At 40.2% G+C, this 23,089-nt stretch overlaps 1 protein-coding gene across 4 annotated transcripts in view; it reads left to right on the top strand.

Moving 5' to 3' along the window:
• Positions 1 to 6,595: 6,595 nt before the first annotated feature.
• Positions 6,596 to 23,089, top strand: part of usp34 (ubiquitin specific peptidase 34) — a 100,593-nt gene continuing 84,099 nt past the window's right edge. For 3 of the 4 annotated variants that reach the window (XM_036557417.1, XM_036557418.1, XM_036557416.1), the window contains exon 1: positions 6,596 to 6,971. In XM_036557417.1, coding sequence (XP_036413310.1) covers positions 6,929 to 6,971 — 43 coding nt within the window. In that variant the 5' untranslated portion in view covers positions 6,596 to 6,928. The remainder of the gene's footprint in view (positions 6,972 to 23,089) is intronic. The other variant, XM_036557419.1, reaches the window with a different exon arrangement.

Here is a 23,089-nt window from a genome sequence, read left to right as displayed (position 1 = left end):
TATATATCGCTGCTGTCGGATCAAAACCTCGTATCTCCAAAATGGTAACTTTACAGGAGAAAGAAAAAACATACTTTACTTTTAATGTGAGTCAATGGAACCAGACTTTTTTTCAAGTCATTTTGAGCCTTTTCATTCAGTCCATTCATCATGAAATTTAACCTTTGAAATAAAACCTAAAATGTGGCCGGAGCCAAAGTCACGGCACATTTTATATTTTTATATTTTACGGTATGTTAAACTCAGCAAATAAAGAGAAGTTGTGCACAAAAATTTGCAGAAAAATGCCATAATTACCCTGTTAATGTCCATATCTAAAACATCACATTTTCTTTGGTCTTTGCTTTGTTCTCTGTGCTTACCTGAGCGTAAGGTTTTTCAAATCGATCAAGCTGCATGATCAAAAGTGAGTTGATCACATAATTGATCACACTGAATTTACACACTAAACTTAGTCTTTAGACTACAGAATTACAAAAACACTAAAAAATCCTAATTTGATTGTAGATCAAAGTATTAAAATTACATGTGATCACAAATCAAATGTGATGTCTGTTAGATACTCCTCCACTGTGTAACTACATAATATTTCATCACCAGTCTAGATCGGACTGCACTCCTCTGCCACTCCTGCTCCAGGTAATTAACTTCTTAAGAAGGTCTTGATTGGCTGGATCACACGCTTTGGCGTGAGGTGAGAGGAGGTGCAGCATTTTAGCTGCAGGCTGGAACTAAACTGCAGGAGAGTAGATCTCCAGGAGGACGGTTGGTGACCACTGAATTAGAACACGTTCGGTGGCATTATTCCTTATCATTAGGCATGAACAGGTGTGTTCTCTGTGGAGGAACTTAAAACGTCATGTTCAGACATTTGCGTACGACTATATTTGGTCATTCTCCATTAGATTAGGCTTAATCCACGTCTGCAAAACTTCCACTAGCAGTCTTGGTGCTAAATCTTAAATTTTAACATAAGGTACCCACGTTTGTTTACTACAAATTGTAGTAATTTGAACACCTATAATGTCTTTTCAGCTGAATCAGGTTAAATCTCAAATTTAAATCAATTTAAATAAAACTCACTGAACTCACTGCACTAATGCATCACATGACCGCTTAATCAGTCACATTAAAACTGAAATGTGACCTGTGCAGAAGTTAAGGCACTTTTTATACTGTATGATATTGGGAAAATGATATGTTAAAACCAGCAAATAAATAAATAGCTGTCTGCATCAAACTACATATGGATGAGATCCACACTTCTTTGGGCCTTGAATTTTCAGATGTTTCATGCACACATCAAATCTTGAATCTTCAGACGTGTCTGAATCCTCTGGATCTTTTATCTTGGACCTTCTTTTTTCAAATATGTTATAACTGTCCCCACCCCAGTCAGCCATTATGTCTCTAGTTGCTGTAAAACGTTAGTCCGAGATTAGCGCAGATGCAACCCATCATAGTTAATTCGAAATACTACTGTTTAATCTAATCTGATCTGATCTAATCTAATATTCTGTAATTTTAAGTGGAATTCCACAGATTTTACAAAAAAAATTTCACCAAGAGTGCCTCGACGACTCATCCAGGAGGTCACAAAAGAACCCAGGCGAACATCTAAGGAACTGAAGGCCTTGCTTGCCTCAATTAAGGTCAATGTACACGATTCCACTATAAGAAAGACTTTGGGCAAAAAAGCATTCTGAGAGAGAGCTGCGAGGCGCAAACCACTGCTGACCAAAAAGAATTAGAGGGTTTGTCTCGCTTTGGTCAAAACATCTAGACCCCCAAGACTTTAGGGATAATATTCTGTGGACTGATGAGTCAAAGGTGGAACTTTTTGGAAGGCATGGGTCTCATTAGATCTGGCATAAAGCTAACACAGCATTCCACCATAAGAACATCATACCAACAGTCTAACATGGTGGAGGTAGTGTGATGGTCTGGGGCTGCTTTTCTTCTGCAGGACCTGGACAATTTGACTTGTCGTAATTGATGGAACCATGATTTCTGATCTCCATCAGAAAATCCCGAAGGAGAATATCCACCCATCAGTTCGTGACCTAAAGCTCAAGGGCAGTTGGGTTATACAGCAGGACAATGATCTAAAACACACAAGGTCCATCTCTGAATGGCTCAAAAGAAATAAAATGAAGGTTTTGGAGTGGCCGAGTCAGATATAAACCCCTTTGATATGCTGTGGCAAGACCTTCAACATGTTTATGCTCGAAAACCCTCCAATGCCGCCAAATTAAAACAGTCCTTCAAAGAACAGTGGGCCAAAATTCTTCCACAGCGATGTGAAAGACTCATCACAAGTTACTGCCAAGAGTGGCACAACCAGTTATTAGGCTTATGGGGGGCAATTACTTTTTCACATGGGTGATATAGGTTTTGAATAAATCTTCATTTTCCATAAATGGAGTGATCATTTAAAGCTGCATTTTGTGTCGACTTGTGTTGTCTTCATCTTACGTTAAAACTGGCTGGATGATCCAAAACATTTAGATGTGCAAAATAGAAGAAATCAGGTGAGGGGCAAATACTTTTTCACAGCACTGTATGTCTAGAGGCATTAAACTCTTCAGACGCCTGGTCCCCGTCACCACCACGGTGAACAATTCTGAGTCATTACGTCTCTCTAGAACGGGGCATTTCGCACCAAACCACTCTGAATGAGTTTGTTTGCATTTTAACCATTTAATTATTGATAACTTTTAAAAAATAGTATTAAATACTATTAGTGGTATTCAAAATACGAACCTGGTCCAATAAATGACTGTCAGAATCTGATCTGGTGGATCTGTTTGGTGGATTTGGGGGATGTGGTGCTGTTACACTTTACGCAGTGTTACAACCATCCCCGGTGTCTCCTATCAGAGGTGTAGCCAAGGGGTGGCCAGAGGTGGCCAGTGCCATCCAAGCATGAAGTATAGCCCCCTTTGTGGTCAGTTATGGAAATTTAGCTGAGAAACAGGCAAGTGAAGTGAGTGTATGGTACACTATGAAGATGGCTGTGTGAAGGAAGGATGAGTTAACTAGCCAAAATTAGTCAGCTGTGATCCTTTATTATGCTAATTACGTTTTACAGCTGAATACACGCACATGGTGTAGGCTGTATTCCATCTGTGGGATAAGTGTGTGCTAAAGCCTAAAGGAGCAGCTTTTATGGCCTTTGTACTTAATTATTTCATACACATTCACACCAAGGGGCAATTTAGTATCTCCAGTTAGCCTGACTGCACATCTTTGGATTGGAGAACATGTAGACTCCACACAGAACGAACCCTGGTCGCCCGGCCAGGGAACTGAACCCAGGCCCTACTTGATGTGACGCAACGTCAGAGAACTTGTAGAGAGGAGAATTACCGCTCTGCACTCTTCTGGGTTTCTCAAACACTAGAGGGCGCTCCAGAGCAAGTCCAAAATGCAAGGATTAAGATGGAACATTTGAGCAAAATCATAGTTTATAAATGCTTAAACATACATGCATACATACATCATCTAAACCCTATCCCAGCTGTCATTGGGCGGAAGGCAGGATACACCCTGGACAGGTCGCCAGTCCATCGCAGGGCAGACAGACAGACATACACATTCACACACACACACCCCTAGGGGCAATTCAGCATGTCCAATCAGCCTGACTGCATGTCTTTGGACGGTGGGAAGAAACCGGAGTACCCAGAGGAAACCCACGCAGACACGGGGAGAACAGGCAAACTCCACACAGAAACGACCCTGCTCACCCGGCAGGGAATCGAACCCAGGCCCTCCTTGCTATGAGGCGACAGCGAATGCTTAAACATTTTTAATATAAAAAATACATCAATTTCCTGATCACAGAACAGCATAAAACATTTTAACACTGCTGTTATGTTTTTAAGAGCTTTCAAACTCGAGTTATAGGAGTTTAAAACAGCACCTCATGTACGTTCATGACGTCAGTGAGCAGGAACAGCCAATGAGCTGCAACACCCGCCAACCACTCAGCACTTAGTAGCAGAAAAAAGGAAACATACAGGTGAGTTTTCTGTGCTTTTTTAGTAAAATACATCCTCCTACTTTCTAAAATTAAAGGAAAGTTCTGTATTAGTGATTAGAAACCATTTAAACTTTTAGTTTTTAGCTATTGAGCTTAATTTAGCCCTATTCATTTAGGACTCTCTCTGCTGTTTAACAGTCCTGTTTTTGATATAACGAGGGAAATAGGAAGTGGCCAGGCTCCTCATAAACCGGCTCTGGCGACATCACTTTAACACAACAGCGCTATTCTGTTTACTTTTTTTTAGCAGTGTGCCCCCCCAGTAATATCTCTGGGTCCAACCTGGCCACGCTTCTAAAAGTTCTAGCTATGCTCCCACCTTCTATGCATTACTTTGTGAAAGTCCGAGACCACCCCTTCATTTTTAAATGTTCAATCAAGACAGACTTTGAGTACAAGTATTTTTCAGCATCAGAAAACAGAACATTAAATAGAAAATCACACGGAAACCCCTAAGACTGTCATATCAACTGTTAAATCAAATCTATCAGTATTTAATTTGTCCACTCTTTACTTTAGTGGAGCTGCATCCACCCCACAAAAAGTCACTGACATTATTTTCCCCTTTAAAGAGACACTAACATTCACACAAGCAGCTACCCAAACTCACCTCAGCTGCCGTTTCTTTCTCATGTGCATCTGAATTGGCTAAAGGTGTAATAAAAGTATTACAGAGAAAATGAGACTCCTAACAACCACCTGGAAGACCTGACAGACACCAAAACTGTCCCCATCAGATAAACAGCACTTAAAGCTTTCATCTCTGAGAGAGAGGAGAAAATCAGCTCCACTCTGGATTCAGATCTGAAAACATCCACAGGAGTTTCTGTCCATCCTTCCACTGTGAGACACTCAGCACTATGAGTCTGAAAGGATGTGTAGCTGTTAAGAAGCTCTTACTGAGAAAAGGAGACACATCAAACAAAGGAGCTGCTGGTGTTTCTCAGAACAATGGACTGACCACCCCAGAGTCCAGACCTCAACATCACTGAATATGTTCGGGATTATTTGGATTGTGAGAAGCAGAAAATGTTAAACCAACTTCTAAGACTGAACTTTGGAGGTGTGAAAAACATCCCTGCAGATTTCTCTGAAAAAACTGAGAGTCTCCTGAAAAGACTAGAGGCTGTAATAAAGGTAAAAAGTGGAAACATTAAATACTGAACCACATGATGTTATATGCAGTTGTTGAGGCTTCTGAGTGATTTTCTGTTAAATATACTGTGTTTTTTTCTGATTAAAAAAAAAAATTTAACAAAAAATTTGAAAAAATTAACTGGCACTTTTGACTGGAAATTCAATAAAAGTGGGGAGGGGGGCTTAGATTTTACACAATACAGTACCTAAACAGACAGAACTGTAGACTTTAAAATGACTCAGAAAGCCGTAGAACATCAAGAGTGAAGTGCTAATCAAACTAATACCTAGAATGAAAGTCAAATAAAATTAATATCCAATAAAAATAATATCCAGAATGAAGGCCTAACAAAAATAATATCTAAAATGCAGTTCTAATAAAATTAATATTTAGAATGAAGTTCTAATAAAATTAATATTTAGAATGGATTTCTAATACAATTAGTATTTAGAATGTATTTCTAATACGTTTAATATTTAGAATGAAGTTCTAATAAAATTAATATTTAGAATTAATTTCTAATAAAATTAATATTTAGAATGAAGGTCTAACAAAAATTAGTATTTAGAATGAAGTTCTAATAAAATTAGTATTTAGAATGCAGTTCTAATAAAATTAATATTTAGAATGTATTTCTAATAAAATTAATATGCAGAATGAAGTTCTAATAAAATAAATATTTAGAATGAAGTTCTAATAAAATAAATATTTAGAATGAAGTTCTAATAAAATTAATATTTAGAATATATTTCTAATAAACTTAATATTTAGAACGATGTTCTAATAAAATTAATATTTAGAATGAAGTTCTAATAAAATTCATATTTAGAATGAAGTTCTAATAAAATTAATATTTAGAATATATTTCTAATAAAATTAATATTTAGAACGATGTTCTAATAAAATTAATATGTAGAATGAAGTTCTAAAAAAATAATTTACAGAATGAATTTTTAATAAAATTAATATATAAAATTAAGTTCTAATAAAAAGTAAATCAATGATGAAGTCCTAATAATATTAATATTCAAAATGCCTTCTGTTTGAGAACTGGTGACCCAATCTCGAGGCAAAAAACCCGACACAAGATGACTTTAAACAGAGAATATAAAATACAAATTTCAGTTTTTAACCTTAAGCACTTAGTTGCAACGTAAAATTATAGATGTAATAATCTATTATTATTATTATTATTATTATTATTATTATTATTATTATATTACCGTACACTGTATTGACTGCAGCTACATTATTTTATAAACATATAGAATGTATATTTCTGTATGTCTGCGCTGTGCAGAGCTGGTCATCTGGGACTTTTGCATCGACGTGCTGCTGACGGCGATGATGAAAGCGATGATGAGCGAGTGACCGCCGAACACTGCCGAGCTCGCCGAAGGAGACGCGGCGGAAAGAGCCGAAGTTTTTACTGAATGTCGCCCCCCGTTTTCAACATGGCTGTTGTATGTGCTCTCTTCGGCTCGACTCGCGAACAACTCAGTGCCTCATAACACTGAGTCTGACATCGATCCTTCTGGAGGAAACGTATTCCGTTCGGCATCTCCAGAAAACCTCCAGAAGTCCTCTGAACGATCCTTAAAACGAGCAGTTCGCGGCGGGGCCTTTTCTCTTTTTTTAACCCCCCCTTTCCAAAAAAACAGCCAGCTGCCAACATTTTGAATCCATCAACAATTTCCAATGGTTTGAGCACACTTTTCGCTTTCTTTTTTTTTTCTTAATGAACAATGTGCGAAAACTGCGCCGAGCTGGTGGAGGTGCTGAATGAAAGTAAGTACAGTTTTAATTTTTTTTATTTTTTATTTAAAAACAGGAGCTGACTGCTAAGTTTTTGCCTGCTTGCATGAAGCAACTTGCTAGCACACGAAGCTGAAGTCAGTTTCTTAGCTGCCAGCTTCTTGTTCGAATCTCCCCGTTCCACCTTAAATAATGTAGCAGCGCTATTCTGGCGCCCGAGGCGGCTGAATGTAACCGCTGCACCGTTTAAGGTGGAATGGGGAGATTCGAACAAGAAGCTGGCGGATGGGAAGCCAACTTCAGCCTCATCTTGTTTAGCATGTGGCTAGAGCTTCGTTTCAGTCTTTTCTTGTTTTTCCCACTTCGGTATTTGCCTTTTAGTCTGCCTTCTGTCTCAGCAGAGACTCCTCAAAAGAGCTGCGTTATCAGTTCACCCTTAAATCTGAATGTCATCGTGCTGGAGATGATTTTATATAGTCTGGCCTTCCAGCTTGGCCATGCATCAGTCAGTATCAGGCTCAACGTGCTAGCAACCCTTGACCAAGTTAGTTTTTTTAGAAGATTGTTTTTTTGTTTTCTACCATCATATTTAGTGATCATCAGCAGGATGTTGTCCTAAAGTGTGTGTTTTGAAGCCAGGCCACGTTGTGCCTGCCCAAATAAGTTGTGGCTTGAGTTTTATGGCCTCCTGGGTGGATAAATGTGCATCGTTTTGTCTGGCTTTGTTTATTTTCCCTCCTTTTGGTCCCACCTTTTCCACATTTCCATCTTCACTAAAACAGACCGTGGACGTTCAGTTGTTTTCTTACTTAACTTCTCGCTTTTCACTTCTTATTCGCCTGCTTCTTGTTCGAATTTACCCGATCCACCTTAAATGGTGCAGCAGTTACTGTCAGCCGCCTCGTTCGCCAGAATGCAACTGCTGTGCCATTTAAGGTGGAACGGGGAAATTCGAGTAGGCAGCCAACTTTAGCCTCGTCTGTTTACCTTGGATGGTTAGCATTAGCAGTCGTATTCGGTGTTTATTTGTTTTTTTTGCCGTTGTCATCGCTCTGCGGCCTTTTCCACGCGTTTGCTGTGCCTTTATAAGCCGCAGTGCCCCTGTTACACCGGCCTAAATAGCTATGGAAACGCCGTGTTGACCGTTGGTTCGTAGTTTAATGTGCTGTGAACAACAGAATGACAGCTAGCACACCTGCTAACCAGCTAGCCAGCCTAGCTCATCTTAGATGGCGAGGACGGAGGCAAGCAAATGTTTTATTTATTTATTTGTTTATTTGTTTGTTTGTTTACATGTCTGTTTTTCTCACATAATGTCTTTGCAAACGTTTACACGCCCTGACGACTCGATATGAGTTTGTGATTTGAAGCTACTCGGTGGATTTTCTGCTCAACTCTGTTGCAGCTAATGGAGATAATTAGCACCGCTGGGCTAGCAGCGCCGAGCTAGCTTGCGATGTGGCTGCACTTTGGCTATTTTGTACCATGACATTTGCATTTGGTTGACGGCTTCACCAGGCTGGTGAACCGTGAGAGTCAGGTTTGTCGTGCCAGGCTTTTATTCCCCCTGAAGGCCTCTTTGTGTTGCTGTCTCGGGTGTTTCTTTTGCCCGAAGTGCCTCCCGTTAGCTGGCTGGCTAACATGTTGTGCTTTATTGGCAAACTAAGCTACAAAGGGAGCCAGTGTTTCTCAGCACTGCCTGCTCCCACAATGAAAACTTCAGCAGGCCTCGCAGTTTTCGTGCTGTCATTTATTTTGAGAGGGAAAGCGCTGATTACTTAAAGTCTCTGTAAACGAGCCTGTGTCACAGGGCCATGTCATCGAGGCCAAGCGTGCTGTTTTTGTCACTCTTCTGGCAGGTTTTCTCATTTTCATCACAGGTGATGGTGATCCTGCCAGGGCTGTGGGCTTAGCAGACCTCGGGCCTGCAGTTAGAGTTCATCTGTGATAATACTAGAGCTGGGAAATAGGACTGTATGACAATGTTGTCGAGATAAACAGCATCCATCGTGGATATTGGCAGTGTTTAAATTCCCACTGCATGTTTGATTATAAGAGGGTATAATTAGTCTGGTTCCATTTAGTTTGGTGCAGCACGGTGTGTGAAAGGTTGAATAGTAGTTGGATTCGTAGTTTATGATGGCCATTTAAAAATGTGGCACCACTTTGTCTGCTCTTATCAGAGGTCAGAAGGAATAAATATTTTGACATCATGTACTGGAAAAAACGTACTGAATTATCGTGATGTTAGCCACCTCGCCCACCTCTAGATAACACTCACATTTTGAGTTTTAATGTGCTTTTTCTATTCTGGGGGTTTTTTAATCTATTTTTTTTGTCAAAATGTGTTGAAACAAGATGCAAACTATATTATTCGAGCTTGTCTTGGACTTAAAGTTGGATTTTTTAGTTTGTATGTGTTTTCAGAACTTGTTCGGTGCCTGTTGTTCCAGCCCTGTTCTGCTATTCTAGCAATATAAACCCTAAAAATCACTTTTAGAAGTGACTTGAGGAAAAGCCCAGTCATAGACCTCTGCAGTCATGCTGTGATCAGTGTCTTGGCCACATAAAAAATCTGTCGCATCCTGTGCTAAAAAATCCTCTCAGACCTGATGCTGTTTTTCTTCTATACATTTTTGTAGATCCTCTGAATTACGAGGTTGATTAACAGTCAAATTGCTAACATTGCTACATCCACGCCACAAACAGGCTAATCCTCCTGTGCATTAACATGACGTTGCCTGAAATATAAACTTCAACACTATTACAAAACAACACCAGCTACTCAAACTGTAGTCTATGACTGCCAAAGCCTCTCAACTACCACATTTGACAAAGCCTGCTGTTTTGTGTGGTGTGTTTTGGTGAGGTTGCCAGTCTTACGATGTTCAGTGCGCAGCAGTGTGTTAGTTTGCATGTAGCAATATTCATATTTTGGCTCCTTCACAACCTCATAATTCGGAGGATCCTTTGATATCCGCAAGGGGAAAATGTCCGCACAGCGAAACGTATTGGCTTTATTGTGCACCACAGGGTGGGAGCGTGAAGATTGTAGAAAAAGCCATTCATTTTTCCCATTAAAAGAAAAGATGACTGACTACAGAATGACCCCATGACTTCAGGGGTGCTCAGCTCCACCGTCTCCCGCCCACTTTACTCTAATGGGCTGCACCCCCATGCATAGTTTTGATCACTGACAGTGTTTTTTTCATGCCAGACGGTAAATGAGAGGTTCTGAAATTATTTGATACCGTTTTGAACGTTTAATTTTTTCAATTTGTATTGAAACTGTCCTGAAATAGCCACACTCTTAACGCCTGAATTGGCGTGTTGTGTTGTCAGTGTTGTCTGAGGTCACAGGTATCTATAATAGGATTCAGCCGGGGTCAGGCACTGTTCATCAGCTTGACTCTTCTGAACACTGTAGTGCTGGGTGATATATATCATCTATACTGGTATAAATAGACCATATACACCGATCATCACCACATCAGTGTTACTGCAGTGCTGAGAATGATCCACCACCTAAATAGTACCTGCTCTGTGAGGGTCCATGGGGGTCCTGACCACTGAAGAACAGGGTAAAAGGGGGCTAACAGAGTATGCAGAGAAACAGATGGACTACAGTCTGTAACTGTAGAACTACAAAGTGCACCTATAGAGTAAGTGGAGCTGATAAAATGGACAATGAGCGCAGAAACAAGGAGGTGGTCATAATGTTGTGCCTGATTGGTGTAGATTATACCATTATGGACTGGTTTCCAGGGATTAAGCTAGACTACATTTTCCCTTCAATGGAAAATCTCCATTCAAAATGCTGTGTAGCCCAGGACTGGGCTTAATCTCTGTCTGAGAAACCGGCCCTGTAGGTGTCGCACATCAGTATTTATATTCACTTTCAGTGGTTTTCACTTTGACTTTACACTAGATGTTTGAACAATACCGTGAGGGTTTGATTGCATCAGGCCACGAGAGCATTAGTGAGGTCAGGTGTTGATGTTGGATGATTATTTCTGGATCCTTCCAGCTCATCCCAGAGGTATTGGATGGAGCTCCATCGCTACAGAGAACACAGCTCTAGTGCTCCACAGCTCAATGCTGGGGGGGGCTTTATAACCCTCTAGCAGAGCTTGGCGTTGGGCATGGTGACCTTAGGCTCGTGTGTGGTTGCTCTCCAGAACATCCCATTTTGTTGATCAGTGCTTTTCTATGGAGATTATACCAGTTGAGTGCACACCAGTGTCAGCAAAGTAGCTGAATTCACTCATTACAAGGGCTGTCCGGATACTTTCAGGCATACAGCGTATTTCGGTGACCCTGAGAGTGATTGTTTTCGGTTCAGAATGCATAAAAACTAAATAAATGCTAAGTTTTCTTTTTGCAGAAGTGCTTTCTGGTTGGTTAATGTTTACAGTATCCAGTATGGTTCCTGTCTGGTGGATTTTTAAGAGACGAAAACTGTCAAAACAAGCTTTGCTGGGTTTGTAAGACATTCTTTCAGCTGTGCTCAGCAAGAATGGGTTCATTAACTTGAGATACACGACTGCATTACTAATCAAACACTGAGATGTATGTAAAAATATCACAATATTGTCACAGTATATCACAATATCATGTATTCACACCTCCAGCACTGATGCACTGTAATCAGAAAGGCTTGTCCCAGGCTGCCGTATGTGTCGGCCTGTGAGCGTGTCTTATGTTGTTGCCCCTCTCTAACCTCCCCCCCTACCCTGGTGAGTGGCAGCTCCATGTGTGCATATGCAGCTTAACCCCTGACCTTGAAATCTGTTGTATATGTGCAGCCATCTTCACCGTTCCCCACCCTGTGTGCGGCGATAATATCAAACAATGCGTCTCGCTGTGTGTGTTTGAGTGAGACTGGCAGACAGAAACGTCCCAGTGGGTTCACATACCCCACCCTGAACATGCTCTTAGGGACAAAACATGCGTACGGCGAGAGCTGCAGCTGATTTAAAGGGGCAGTTTGGTTAAAAAAAAATAATGATAATAAATTACCTGATTTCTACATCACACAAAATAATAGTCATCCAAGACGTGTTTTGGTGTCTGAGGTTCGCTTCTTTAGTTTTGTATTGGAGCTACAGTGTAAATGTGGATAACAAGTATTGCGCCAGCATCATGCAAACGTATTATTAGGTCTGTTATAATACAGGTCTAAATTGGCTTACTTGCTAGCTGCGTTTAGTGGCTAAGACTGGTAAACTGTCTAATCAGTATTTGATGTTCATAGAAACGTCTGCAGTTACACGGAATCATATCGCTGCTGTTGGCAGAAAACCAGTTTTTGACATAATTTGAAAATGCTTGTTGCTCTTTACATTGTGTGTAAATTTCATGATGAATGGACCAAAAGAAACGACCCAAAATGACTCGGAAAAACTTCTGGTTCCATTGACTTTCATTAAAATTAAAGTAGGTTTTTTCCTTCTCCTGTAAAGTTACCATTTTGGAGATACGACGTTTTCTTTCCAACAGCAGCGATATGTAGAGTCGAGCAATGCTGCTTTTTACCTTACAAGGACGACCATTTAGACGTGGTGTTTTCTTTGTAAGTCCCATGATGTTTCAGTGAGTTTACTGCTTTCTAAGCCATTATTTTTATTCATTTGCCTCAACCTACCGCACCCACTCACGTTCTGTTTGTTGCAGCATAATATGGTAGTGAAATCTAACAACGGTGGGAAATAACTGCAGTCAGATTAATTAATTAGTCATCTTAATTGCGATTAGGCAATTGTGTAATAATTGCGACAGGCCTACTGTCACAACTGCATCGCCTGATCGCAGTTATTTAAGCTAGAAACAATTACTTTCCTCAGTTATTAGTTAATCCCGTTAGTCACAGTTATTTATATGACAGTCGTCAGCTAAAGTTTCATTATCGTGTCAATTCGGCTTATTATTTTCATGCTAATCGTTGTTTTTGTGTTCAGTTCCTCCTGTATTGCTGTCCCACAGTTAAACCTGAGTGACTCCTCATTGACACACGTAACACAAGGTTTCACCCAACTTATTGTTTGACTAAGCCGAAGTCCTGCATCCTTTAGCTACTCGAACTTTTAGCACAGGTTACCTGGTAGGATCTGTAGCACCTGTTCTGACAGACTGAAACATTCAGTACAAAGAAAAAATGTAAAGGACACAGAGGAGAACATTTTTCGTTCATAAGTAAAGGTGTTCAGCGTAGACAGACGTGTTTTAGAACTGACAAAAAATGCATGTAGGCCCAGTTTAAGGCGAACAGAATATGCATTCTGAGTGTTTACATTAATCAAGCCAGGGAAAGTTATAGGGCCTTGATGTTGAAGTGGCAGGTTTTCATGTCTAGTAAGGATGAGGTTTTGGTGACGGAAGCTTCACCACTTCAGAGGAGTTAATGCTAAAGCTAACACTGTAACTAGTCAGAGCACTGGTACATTAGATGCTGAGGTAGATTGACCTGTTCTTAAGGTTCTCTGTGTAACATTATTTATTGTTAGAATTCATATTAAAATTACTTTTAGCATTATAAAGTTTTTAGCAGGTGAGGTTTAACTTACCTCAGAGCCGGTACAATGCAGTCTGTTGGTAGTTTTGATACTGACCTGTAAGTTTGGTCTTTTGCTCTTTTTGATCCAAACTTTTTCATCTTCAGGGATGAAATAAAAACAGCTCCTCCTCCCAGATGAGCAGGATAGCTTGTGCCACTGCAGGTTTGTTCTGAGTTTGTTGGTTTACTGTTTCCTTCGCTTGAGGGGGAAGTAGTGTTTAGAGACAGCTGTGATGGACTGAGAGGTGTGTCGATTATCGATCATAGTCAGCTCTGTATTTTCAGTCATTTCACTTAAATCGTTAAACCCATGGGTCGTCAGTATTAGCTGATATTATCGGCCAAACGATAAACGTTCAGATGTGTTTTAATCCGGTCATGGTTCATGTCGGGTTTGAAGCGCTGTTTGGTTTTCGGTGTCTATTTCTATGCAGCGTCTAGACCAGCAGTTTTTACTGTCCTGTTGCGGCTCCACAGCAGAATTAGATTATTAGATAACAATAAAATAATCCTGCTTTGCAGTAAAGCAAAGCTCTGCTGATCGTTCTAACGCTGTTTTAAAGCTAAATGGTCGTAAACGTTGGAGTTAAAGTAGCCTATATCTGCTAATTCACCCTTTAAGCCTGAAGGTTGGCGCGCAGACTGCTGGTCGCCATAGCAACGCGAACAGCAATCTCGCCTAGCTAGGCGCTAACGAAAAAGGCAAAGGGAAAGATTTAAAGACGAACATCAATAATTTGGAGATGAATGGATTTATTTGCATTTATAATCACTCCAGCTGGTTTTCTGATACATTTAATCTGCAACGAGAAACTGTTGAACCATAAAAAGTCGCAAAGATGAAGTCGCTTCTCATTCGTCAACTTCTCGTTCGAATTCTCCCGTTCCACCTTAAATGGTGCCGCAGTTGCATTCTGGCACCTCAGGCACCGTTTAAGGTGGAATGGGACATTTTGAACAAGAAGCTGACAAATGAGAAGCAACTTCAGCCTCGTAAAACGTCTAACGTTGAGAGACATTTTACAAGAAACTGTTCTGCTTTTGTGGAAAAGTTTCCTGCCGGAGATGCGAGAAAAGCGGCCATAGCTGAGCTGAAGCTCAAAGCAGAGAAAGTAAGTCTGCGTTTTCGTTTATATTTTTAGCTTGTACTGGTACATCAGCACATACTGAGATATACTTACAGCCAAGATGGTAAAATGGACCTAAAATGTGGCTTGATTTATGGTTAGATTTTTGTTGAAAGGACAAACTGGCTCTTCTTAACATTTGGGTTGCCGTGCCCTGGAATAGAACCTAAATTTAAGGGAACAGTATTAATAAACAAAGTTACTGGGATTCTTCCTTTTTTTTTTCTTTTTTTTTTCTTCCTTTCCTCCTTTTAAGTTATTGTTTCTGAAGCTGAAAGCAGTGGTGTTGCAAACCTTTTATCAGAGCCTCGAATGCGCCGATTTTGGGTTTGGCCTGAACTCGTTGCTCCGACTTATTGTTACGGCAGCGCTGTAGAGAAAAGTGAGAGAAAGAGGGAGCGAAAGAGAGGAAAGGTGATAAAAGAAAAGAAATCTCATGTAGGTCAAGGCTGACCAGCTGCTGCTGTGAACTTGAGAACCCAGTGATCGTCGTCCAAAGTCCAACTCCCCAGTTGCCATGGTAACAGTTAACAGGGTCTTTGCCGAGGCTGTTGTTTTTAAAGTGTTTGGAATATTCACCCATGAAACTGCGCTCAGAGTGAAAGGTGCATGAAAAATGAACACATCGGATGGAGGAAAAAAAACAAACAGTAATGGAAGACTTTTTGGGTTGGCACAAGTGGGCTTTGGTGCTTTGTGGTGATTTTAGTTGGTTCCACTGTCAATTCTGTAGCTGAATTTGTAACCCCTGATATAGGGCTGGGCGATATGGCAAAAATATCATTTCACAATTTTTTTTTTCACGATCACGATTTTATCACGATTCTTTTTCATGTTGGTTTTTAATACCATTTTGCAAGTTACTAAACAGTACAGCCAAACTAATCTCCCCTTTTAAAAATATAATACTAAAAGAAAAAAAGAACAACAGGCCATTTTGGCCAGAGTACCTTTTTGAACAGATTTTAATCTGCGTGCGCAATTTTTGTCAAAAAATTAACATTGGTTTTAAAAGGTAAACACCACCAATCAGGTGAAGTGCACTCTGCAAAACAGCTGGTATCACTTGTTGGACAAAAAAATCACGTTTTGAACTTTGCTTTCTATCTTGACACGGCATTCAGTGTACATCCGTGGAATGGTGGTGTTGGAAAAGTATTTGCGGCTGGGTAACTCAAACCACGGATCAACTACTGAGGAGCCTTTGGAGCCCCTCGTTTTCCACTGTTTTGATAGGAACCATATCCTTCGCCAGATAAAATGTTATTGCTTCTGTTACCTCTTTGCATCGTTTACTTGTCTTGTCATATGGAGCGCCTCTCTCAAATGCTTGTGTTAGCGTTGTTTGTTTTGGTCTTGCTGTAACGTTAGCGTTAGCCTCTGCTTGACTCTCAGCGTACTGTTTGGGATGTCGTCGCTTTAAATGGTTGAAAAGGTTTGTCGTGTTACCGTCTGACGTGAGAACCTTCCCTGTGCAAACTTTGCAAATCACCATGGTTTGTGTCCCGTCAGTTTGGGAAAATCCAAACCACTTCCATATATTTGGGGACTAACTCTTCGCCGGTGTTTTCATTCATCGCTTCCCGCTTGTGAAAAAGGGGAGGGGAAAGCGAGGCATGATGGTACGCTATGATTGGTTTATCTGCGTGTTTCGAGGGTGGGCATGAAAGGGACTAGCAACTTGTGCGCTTAGACTGAGGGGAAAATAAAAACCCATATCGCTTGTATGTGCATAGAACGGCAGCAGATATAATGTGCATTGTAACACGATCCAGCGATCTCCCTGTGATGGCGTATCGTGGACACATTATAATCCTTCACGATCTGATATCGTCATATCGCACACCCCGACCCTGATACGATGTCTTTATACTTGAGCCATGATATGAATCTGGTAAGCCCCTATATGTGAATTTGAATTTCGATATCTGAGATTTTTCATGTGTTTATCTTCAGATGGCGATATGTGAACATTTTTAGCATGTAAAACGTGGGATTACATGTACCTGGATTAGGATTACGGAGAGTTATAACAGTAAGTTCTGTAGGGTTACAAATGCAGCAAAAGAAATAAAATGGAGATATTTTAACACGGTAGCCCAGCGTCACCTAAACGTTCTTCTCTTACAGAGCACAGTAAATGCATCCTCAAATATATGTTCGAAGTGTTGGTCAGATCTGAACGATACATTTTTTAAGCAATTTTAAAGCAGTTATCTGCCAATACGGATATGATTCCAATATCATCAGGCATGACTACTTTTTTGTAGTAGACAACATTGAAAATAGGCTTTATTCTTACATGTTTAACAGATGTGATGCTCTGTGTGGTTTAAGAACTGTGGGTGATGATTAAGGCAGCTTGCTTGATGCTAATTGCTGTGGTATAATCAGTGTTTCCACTATATATGGTCTCGACCCGCTCCTTCGGGGTGGGGCGGAGGGTGGTGCTGTTCTGCCACCGCTGCAGAAAAAGATTGAGTAGTAGAGTAAGCGCTGATAATCGGCCATTGGTTGTTTGTAGGACTGTCACTATTAATTATGGTGGACAGTTCGATGGCATTTTATTGTTATAGTGATAGAGATTTTAGAGTATATCGTGCTTAGAGAAGACTGACCATCTGCGTGTTTCAATAGAAAGAGAGCATAATTAGACCTGTTTAATTGGATTTAGTGCAGCAAGTAAAACGCTGAACAAAAATCAATTCACCATCATGAGTTTTTGATGGCAGTTTTGATTTTTACCCAATTATCTCCCCAATTTTGTTGTTTCCAATTCCACCCGCTAGTTAGGACTCCCCCAATCACACGATGCTATCAACGCTAGGAGGGTGAAGGCTGACACAGGCTTCCTCCGAGACCTGTGAAACCAACCACCGCTTCTTTTCGAGCTGCCGCTCACGCAACGTCACTGGACAGCCGAACTCGCTCGGAGGAAAGCGCCAACCGCCAGATCTGTTACGTCAGCTAACAGACGCCTGCGCTGACTAGCATCGCGTTGAGTGATGGGGGGAGAGGGAGGGGCCATCCTACCCACCCAGAGAGGCCAGTTGTGCTCTCTCGGACTCCCGGCTACGGATGGCTGTAGCATCACCAGGGATCGAACTCGCGATCTCCTGATGATAGGGCCAACGCTTAGACGGTTGCGCCACTCGGGAGCCTTTGATGGCAGTTTTTAAACGTGGCACTACTGGTGCACGATGTTTGTGTCACAGAATACCGTGATACTTATCATGTATTGTGGAAATGTTTTTAAGTACCGTGGTGTGACATTTTTGCCACACTGACCACCTCTATTTGTAACTGCAACCATACATGCTTTCTAGAGATCCTTCTGGTGTGGGTTTCCTCTCTTTCAGTGATGAACAGAAAGGCAATTTGAGTGCTAATACCTGCCCCTCGTAGAAGATCTTCAGATGGCTTTATAAAGACTGGTGGATTCTCTGTCTGTCACTTAATCAGTCACTGAGCTGATTCATCAAGAACTTACATTGTCATTGATTAATTTTTTTAATCGAGTGATCACAACAACCCTACATGTAGCTACATTAGCCTTGAGGCTCCAGCGTAAAACTAAAGAAACAAACTGCCGTTTTAGGAATGCCGATCAATGCTGATTGATCTGAAATGCTGAAATAATTAGGAATGTCCGTCAAGAGTGGAATAACCTGTAAGTCTGAAGGGTCATTCTGTTTGTCTATTCGTTTTATTTCTTTTTATGATTTAACCCGGCGTGTTTCAGGGTAAAGTCTGTCTGTAGTGCGTGGGCTTGAATGAGTCTTGCTTGTTTATAGAGGTCATGGAGTTGAATTGATTCTTTTTCTGGATCCCATGTGGTGAGTGCGTGCAGCGCAGTACGGACAAAACCTCATTGTAATATCATTGAGTTGCACAATTTATCAAAAGTTAAATACTTTTTTTTTAGTGCTGTACTGTGGTGAATAATTCAGTACTCTAGCTTTCGACTATTTCGGTTCTTTCAGTTCTTTATTTAAACAAGCTAGAACCAGACTGACATTATATTTTGCCTTTGCTCTTAGAAATAAAGCTAAAAGCTAAAATGGTTTATTTAGAGTGATGCTACACACTCTTAAAAAGATGGCGCTTCAAGGGTTGTTTAGTAAAGAAAATGGTTCTGTATAGAACCATGAACACTTACAGAAACCTTAGCATGATTAAAGGGTTCTTTGCATCATGCAAGGGTTCTTCAGAATGATGGACAGTGTGCTTTAGAAGGTTCTACATAGAACCTTTTTTTTTTTTACGGTGCCAAACTTTTCAAACCCTTTTCAAAAAGATTCTATATATAACCATCTCTAGCACATTCATTCACATTTTCCATCAATCCAAAGAACCCTTTCATGATGCAAAGAACCCTTTATTCATGCAGAGGGTTGTTTGTGTTCATGGTTCTATATAGAACCATTTTCTTTACTAAACAACCCTTGAAGCACCGTCTTTGTTAAGAGTGTAGAAGAACCACTTTTGCTTCCCTAAAGAACCTTCCAGTGGATGGTGAAACAATTAAACCAATCATTGTTGTAAATGAGATCTTTAGACTTTTTTTAAAGTAAAGAAAGAACCCCCACGTTATGTAAAGGTTCTATACCAATAAAAGGTTTTTCCTGCAAGAAATCCCGGCAGGAACGTTTAGGCACCTTTATTTTAAGGTCGTACGGGTTTGTTAATTAGACAGAAGGTTGGCTATGAAGACTTTTGATTTGGCCACCAAGTTTCATATTTTTATGCTGTGTTTGACATTAAATTAGTATTTTCTGGTTAAAATGACGTTTTTAAGTATTTTAGCAACAAAATATAGTCGAATGTTACTGGATACATTTTTAAAAACTCAACTTGAAACCTTCCTTCTTTGTTTGTGTGCTGTTTTGTGTTTTTTGGCCCTGAGTCCGTCTCAGACGTTGCCTTTTGGTACCCTCAAGGCAAAAACTTTGGGGAACCGCTGGTATAACCGGTTGTATATTTGTGTTAAACCTAATGATTTTGTTTACACCTTGTATTAACATGCGTTTTTGGTGATCGGATCACGTTCGGGTTTCACTTGACTGCATGAAAAGTCAGATGTAAACACCCCCACGATGCATTGTGAGCAGATTAAATCGCATCACTTAAACCACATTCGGAGGTGGTCAGAGATGGATCTTTACCACATTTAACCCTTAGGACTCAAAACGGTGGGTCACTTCTAGCCTTTATAACTTCAAAACGGTTTAAGTTACAAACATGATCCACATATCAGGACATTCAGCAGACCAGCCCCTAACTAGCAAGCATGACCTCATCGAGCTGTGATGTCTGCATCAGTGAGTAATTCGGCTCGGAAAATCACCTAAAATCCTGGTATTATTGCGCTGCTTTTTGGCCTTCGTATTCCAACAAAAAGGGCGAAAAAGGCGATAAAACTGCAGTGTCCCATTCAACACAATGAGTGTACTTTCCCTCTTTACCTCAAAATCACACAAACAGGCCCTAAAATACATTTTAACAGATAAATGACAATAAATATGACATATTATTCTAAAATTAATTATATTTAGCTCTGTCTTTCGATTTACATTGATTTTGAGTATTAAAAATATCGGATATTAAATATACAACTCAATTTATAAGTAAAAATAAAGCCTGTCTTACTGTGTATCAGAGTTTTAGGGACTCAGCATGAATCCAAGAGGACAGAAAATCAATAAAAAACATGTCCGTCTTATGCTAATTGTTCATTTTTGCTCATAATAACCCATAGAATGAATCCCCATCAAAATTATTGCACTTTCTGCTCACAGACACTCCAGACTAACAGCTTCTGGAAAGGTATCTGCGGTGCAACTTGTTTTCAAGATCTCTATAAGCAAAAAGTTATAAAATTTTGCAGGCGCAAAGGTAAATATTTGATCCGAAATGACTCAAATTCATGAAGATATCAAATTTCTTTTAGCATTTAGATGTCAAAAAATGGCATATCTGAGTAGCCCAGGGTCTCCTGAAAATAACAACATATGGCATGTGTGACTGTCTCATGTAAATACTTTATAATTGCAATTGTGATTGTACCAAAATACCAAAAAATCCCCAAAATTTCTAGGGTTCTAAAGGTTAAAGCCAGTGTAAACAGGATGTGGTTTTTTATCCATATGTGATTACATCAATGGAAGTGCGTCTGCCGAGCGCTGACTAGCAGGTGAGAGAATAAACAACCAAACTAAAGATGGAGGATACGTGAGGCTGAAGTTAGCCCCAAACCAAGAACCTTCCTGCAGTCCAGCCCTATGAAAGTGTCTTAGCTGATCTTATTCACTCATATCATAACAGGGAGAAGAGTAAACAGAAGTCAAATGGAAACGACGCATGTGTTGACTTGCTTTTTACATGGGAAAAGTGCAGTCGAACCTGGACGGACCGGAGATGCGTTTTAGTGAAAGGTGTAAATGAAATCTGGCCAAATTTCACACAGATACGATCAGTGAAAAATGGGCTCAGTGTGATGAATGTTATACCGATCCTCTCCTAATCCTATCTTAATCCTCCCTTCACAACACGCTGAATGAGTTTATGTTTCTAATATTTAGCTATGTAATTGATTTATTTAACATTTGAAGAGCTGCACAGATAAAGAGATTGAATTTGAAAACCAGACATGTTAGTTAAGCAGTAAACATCTTAGCATTTCTATGTTTAATCCTATAAATCAAACAGACTGTTTATTCTAAGGAATAAAATCTAAGAATTTGGAAAATGATCATGTAAGAAATCGTCTTGTTCTTGGTATGTAAAACCACATGAACATTGTATGTGGACATCAGCGGAAAAGTAGAACACAAGACGAATGTAGGATACGGGCCCTTTAAACAGTGTACTGTGTGGTTCCTCTGCCGTTGGTGGTTTATACAGTTGTTTTGTGTGTTTACTCAGAACCCCCTCCTCCCCCCAACTGAATCAGACTTAATCTCACCCACACACACTGTACTCAACATCAACATTAACCCTCTGTGTGTGTGTGTGTGTGTGTGTGTGTGTGTGTGTGTGTGTTTAAGGAACCGTTAATCTCTCTAACACACATACCACACCTACATACTGTACACCATCAACTTAATCACACTGTCTGTTCTGCACATACAGCACTCTGCAAAACTCTTAGGCCATCTGGAGAAATTGATGTGTGAAACTATTTATCTGGTCAATTTCTTAGTGTAACCATTTCTAAAGCTCTCCTTCATGAAGCCCAGCATTCACAGTTACCTAGTTTGTCTGATCAGTGCTTCACTAAAGGGCAGTTCCATTCATTTTAGGGCTGCAACTATTGAACATTTTCATTTTCGAAGGTTATCTCGAGTATTCAGTTATTCTGTAGCAGTAAGGAGTACTAAGATATGCGTTTAATTGTAATAAAAGATAAATGGCTTTTTAAAAAGACTATTTCGTTGTTGTTGTTGTTGTTGTTAATGAATGCTGAGCTGCTATGAGGTAATGAATAAACATCACTGATAAAGAATTATTGTCACTGCAAGTAGTAGAAAATGCTACTGCGGGGACTCCTGCCCAATCTGGCAACCCTCACCAGGTGGCTGAGACTGAATGTGTCAGTGATGAGTAACAGCGTCTTTTTAACCTCATTGTCTTAACTGAGAGCAGCTTTTTGGTCAACTCTCGTCATTTGGTCATAAACGTAACGTAAAACTTTCTGCCGCATCGTTTTTTAAACGTTGCGTGACTTTACTTGAAAATATGAACATACATCGTTTAGAAGATGGAGAATATTTAGATCCTTTATTTCGTGTTTGGTTTCAGCGCCGCTCCAAAAGTGTTTTGCTGCGTCTCGCTACATCCACAGTCTGATCTCGCGCATGCACAGACTGAGAAATCCGAAAGAAATCAGAGTAAGAGTTCACATGCACTGAGAAATCAGATTACTGAGCTAAAATCCAGCTCTCTTTATCGGATTTCTTAATCGGATTTCTAGATCGGAGTATGGTTGTTTTACGTGACCATTGGAATAATCGGATAACTGCAGAAGTCCGATTATGATCGGATTATAGAGTGCATGTATACGCACTCATTGTCTCATTGTGCTGTACGAGGAGAGAGGAGCTGGTTAGCATTAGCTTAGAACGTGTTCAGTCCTGGCTTACTAAAGCTAACTGGCTAACTTGGTTGGCATGGTGACAACTCAGATGATGGATCAGCTTCCAAAGATCACAAGAGTATCATCTCCAAAAGCGGCATAAATGGGGCTCAGACTGGGCTACAAACACCTGAATTATGTGTGGATGAACTTAGTTTCAGCAGCTGAACGTCGTGATGAGGCTCTTCGTGCTACTTTCACTTTAGCTCAGTGTCACTGTTTGCCAGATGGATGTCTTATTTGCACTCAAAGACGTTTGGGCTGTTTGGTTTGTGCTTTGTTTTGTGTGCAGCTGCTCCAAAAGCAGCTCAAACTGAGTAGCAGTGTGCAAAAGCAC

This window comes from Colossoma macropomum, unplaced genomic scaffold (assembly GCF_904425465.1).
Source record: "Colossoma macropomum unplaced genomic scaffold, Colossoma_macropomum, whole genome shotgun sequence".
Classification (NCBI taxonomy): domain Eukaryota; kingdom Metazoa; phylum Chordata; class Actinopteri; order Characiformes; family Serrasalmidae; genus Colossoma; species Colossoma macropomum.
Note: the sequence above shows the minus strand (reverse complement) of the source record. Positions and strands in the feature narration are given on the sequence as shown.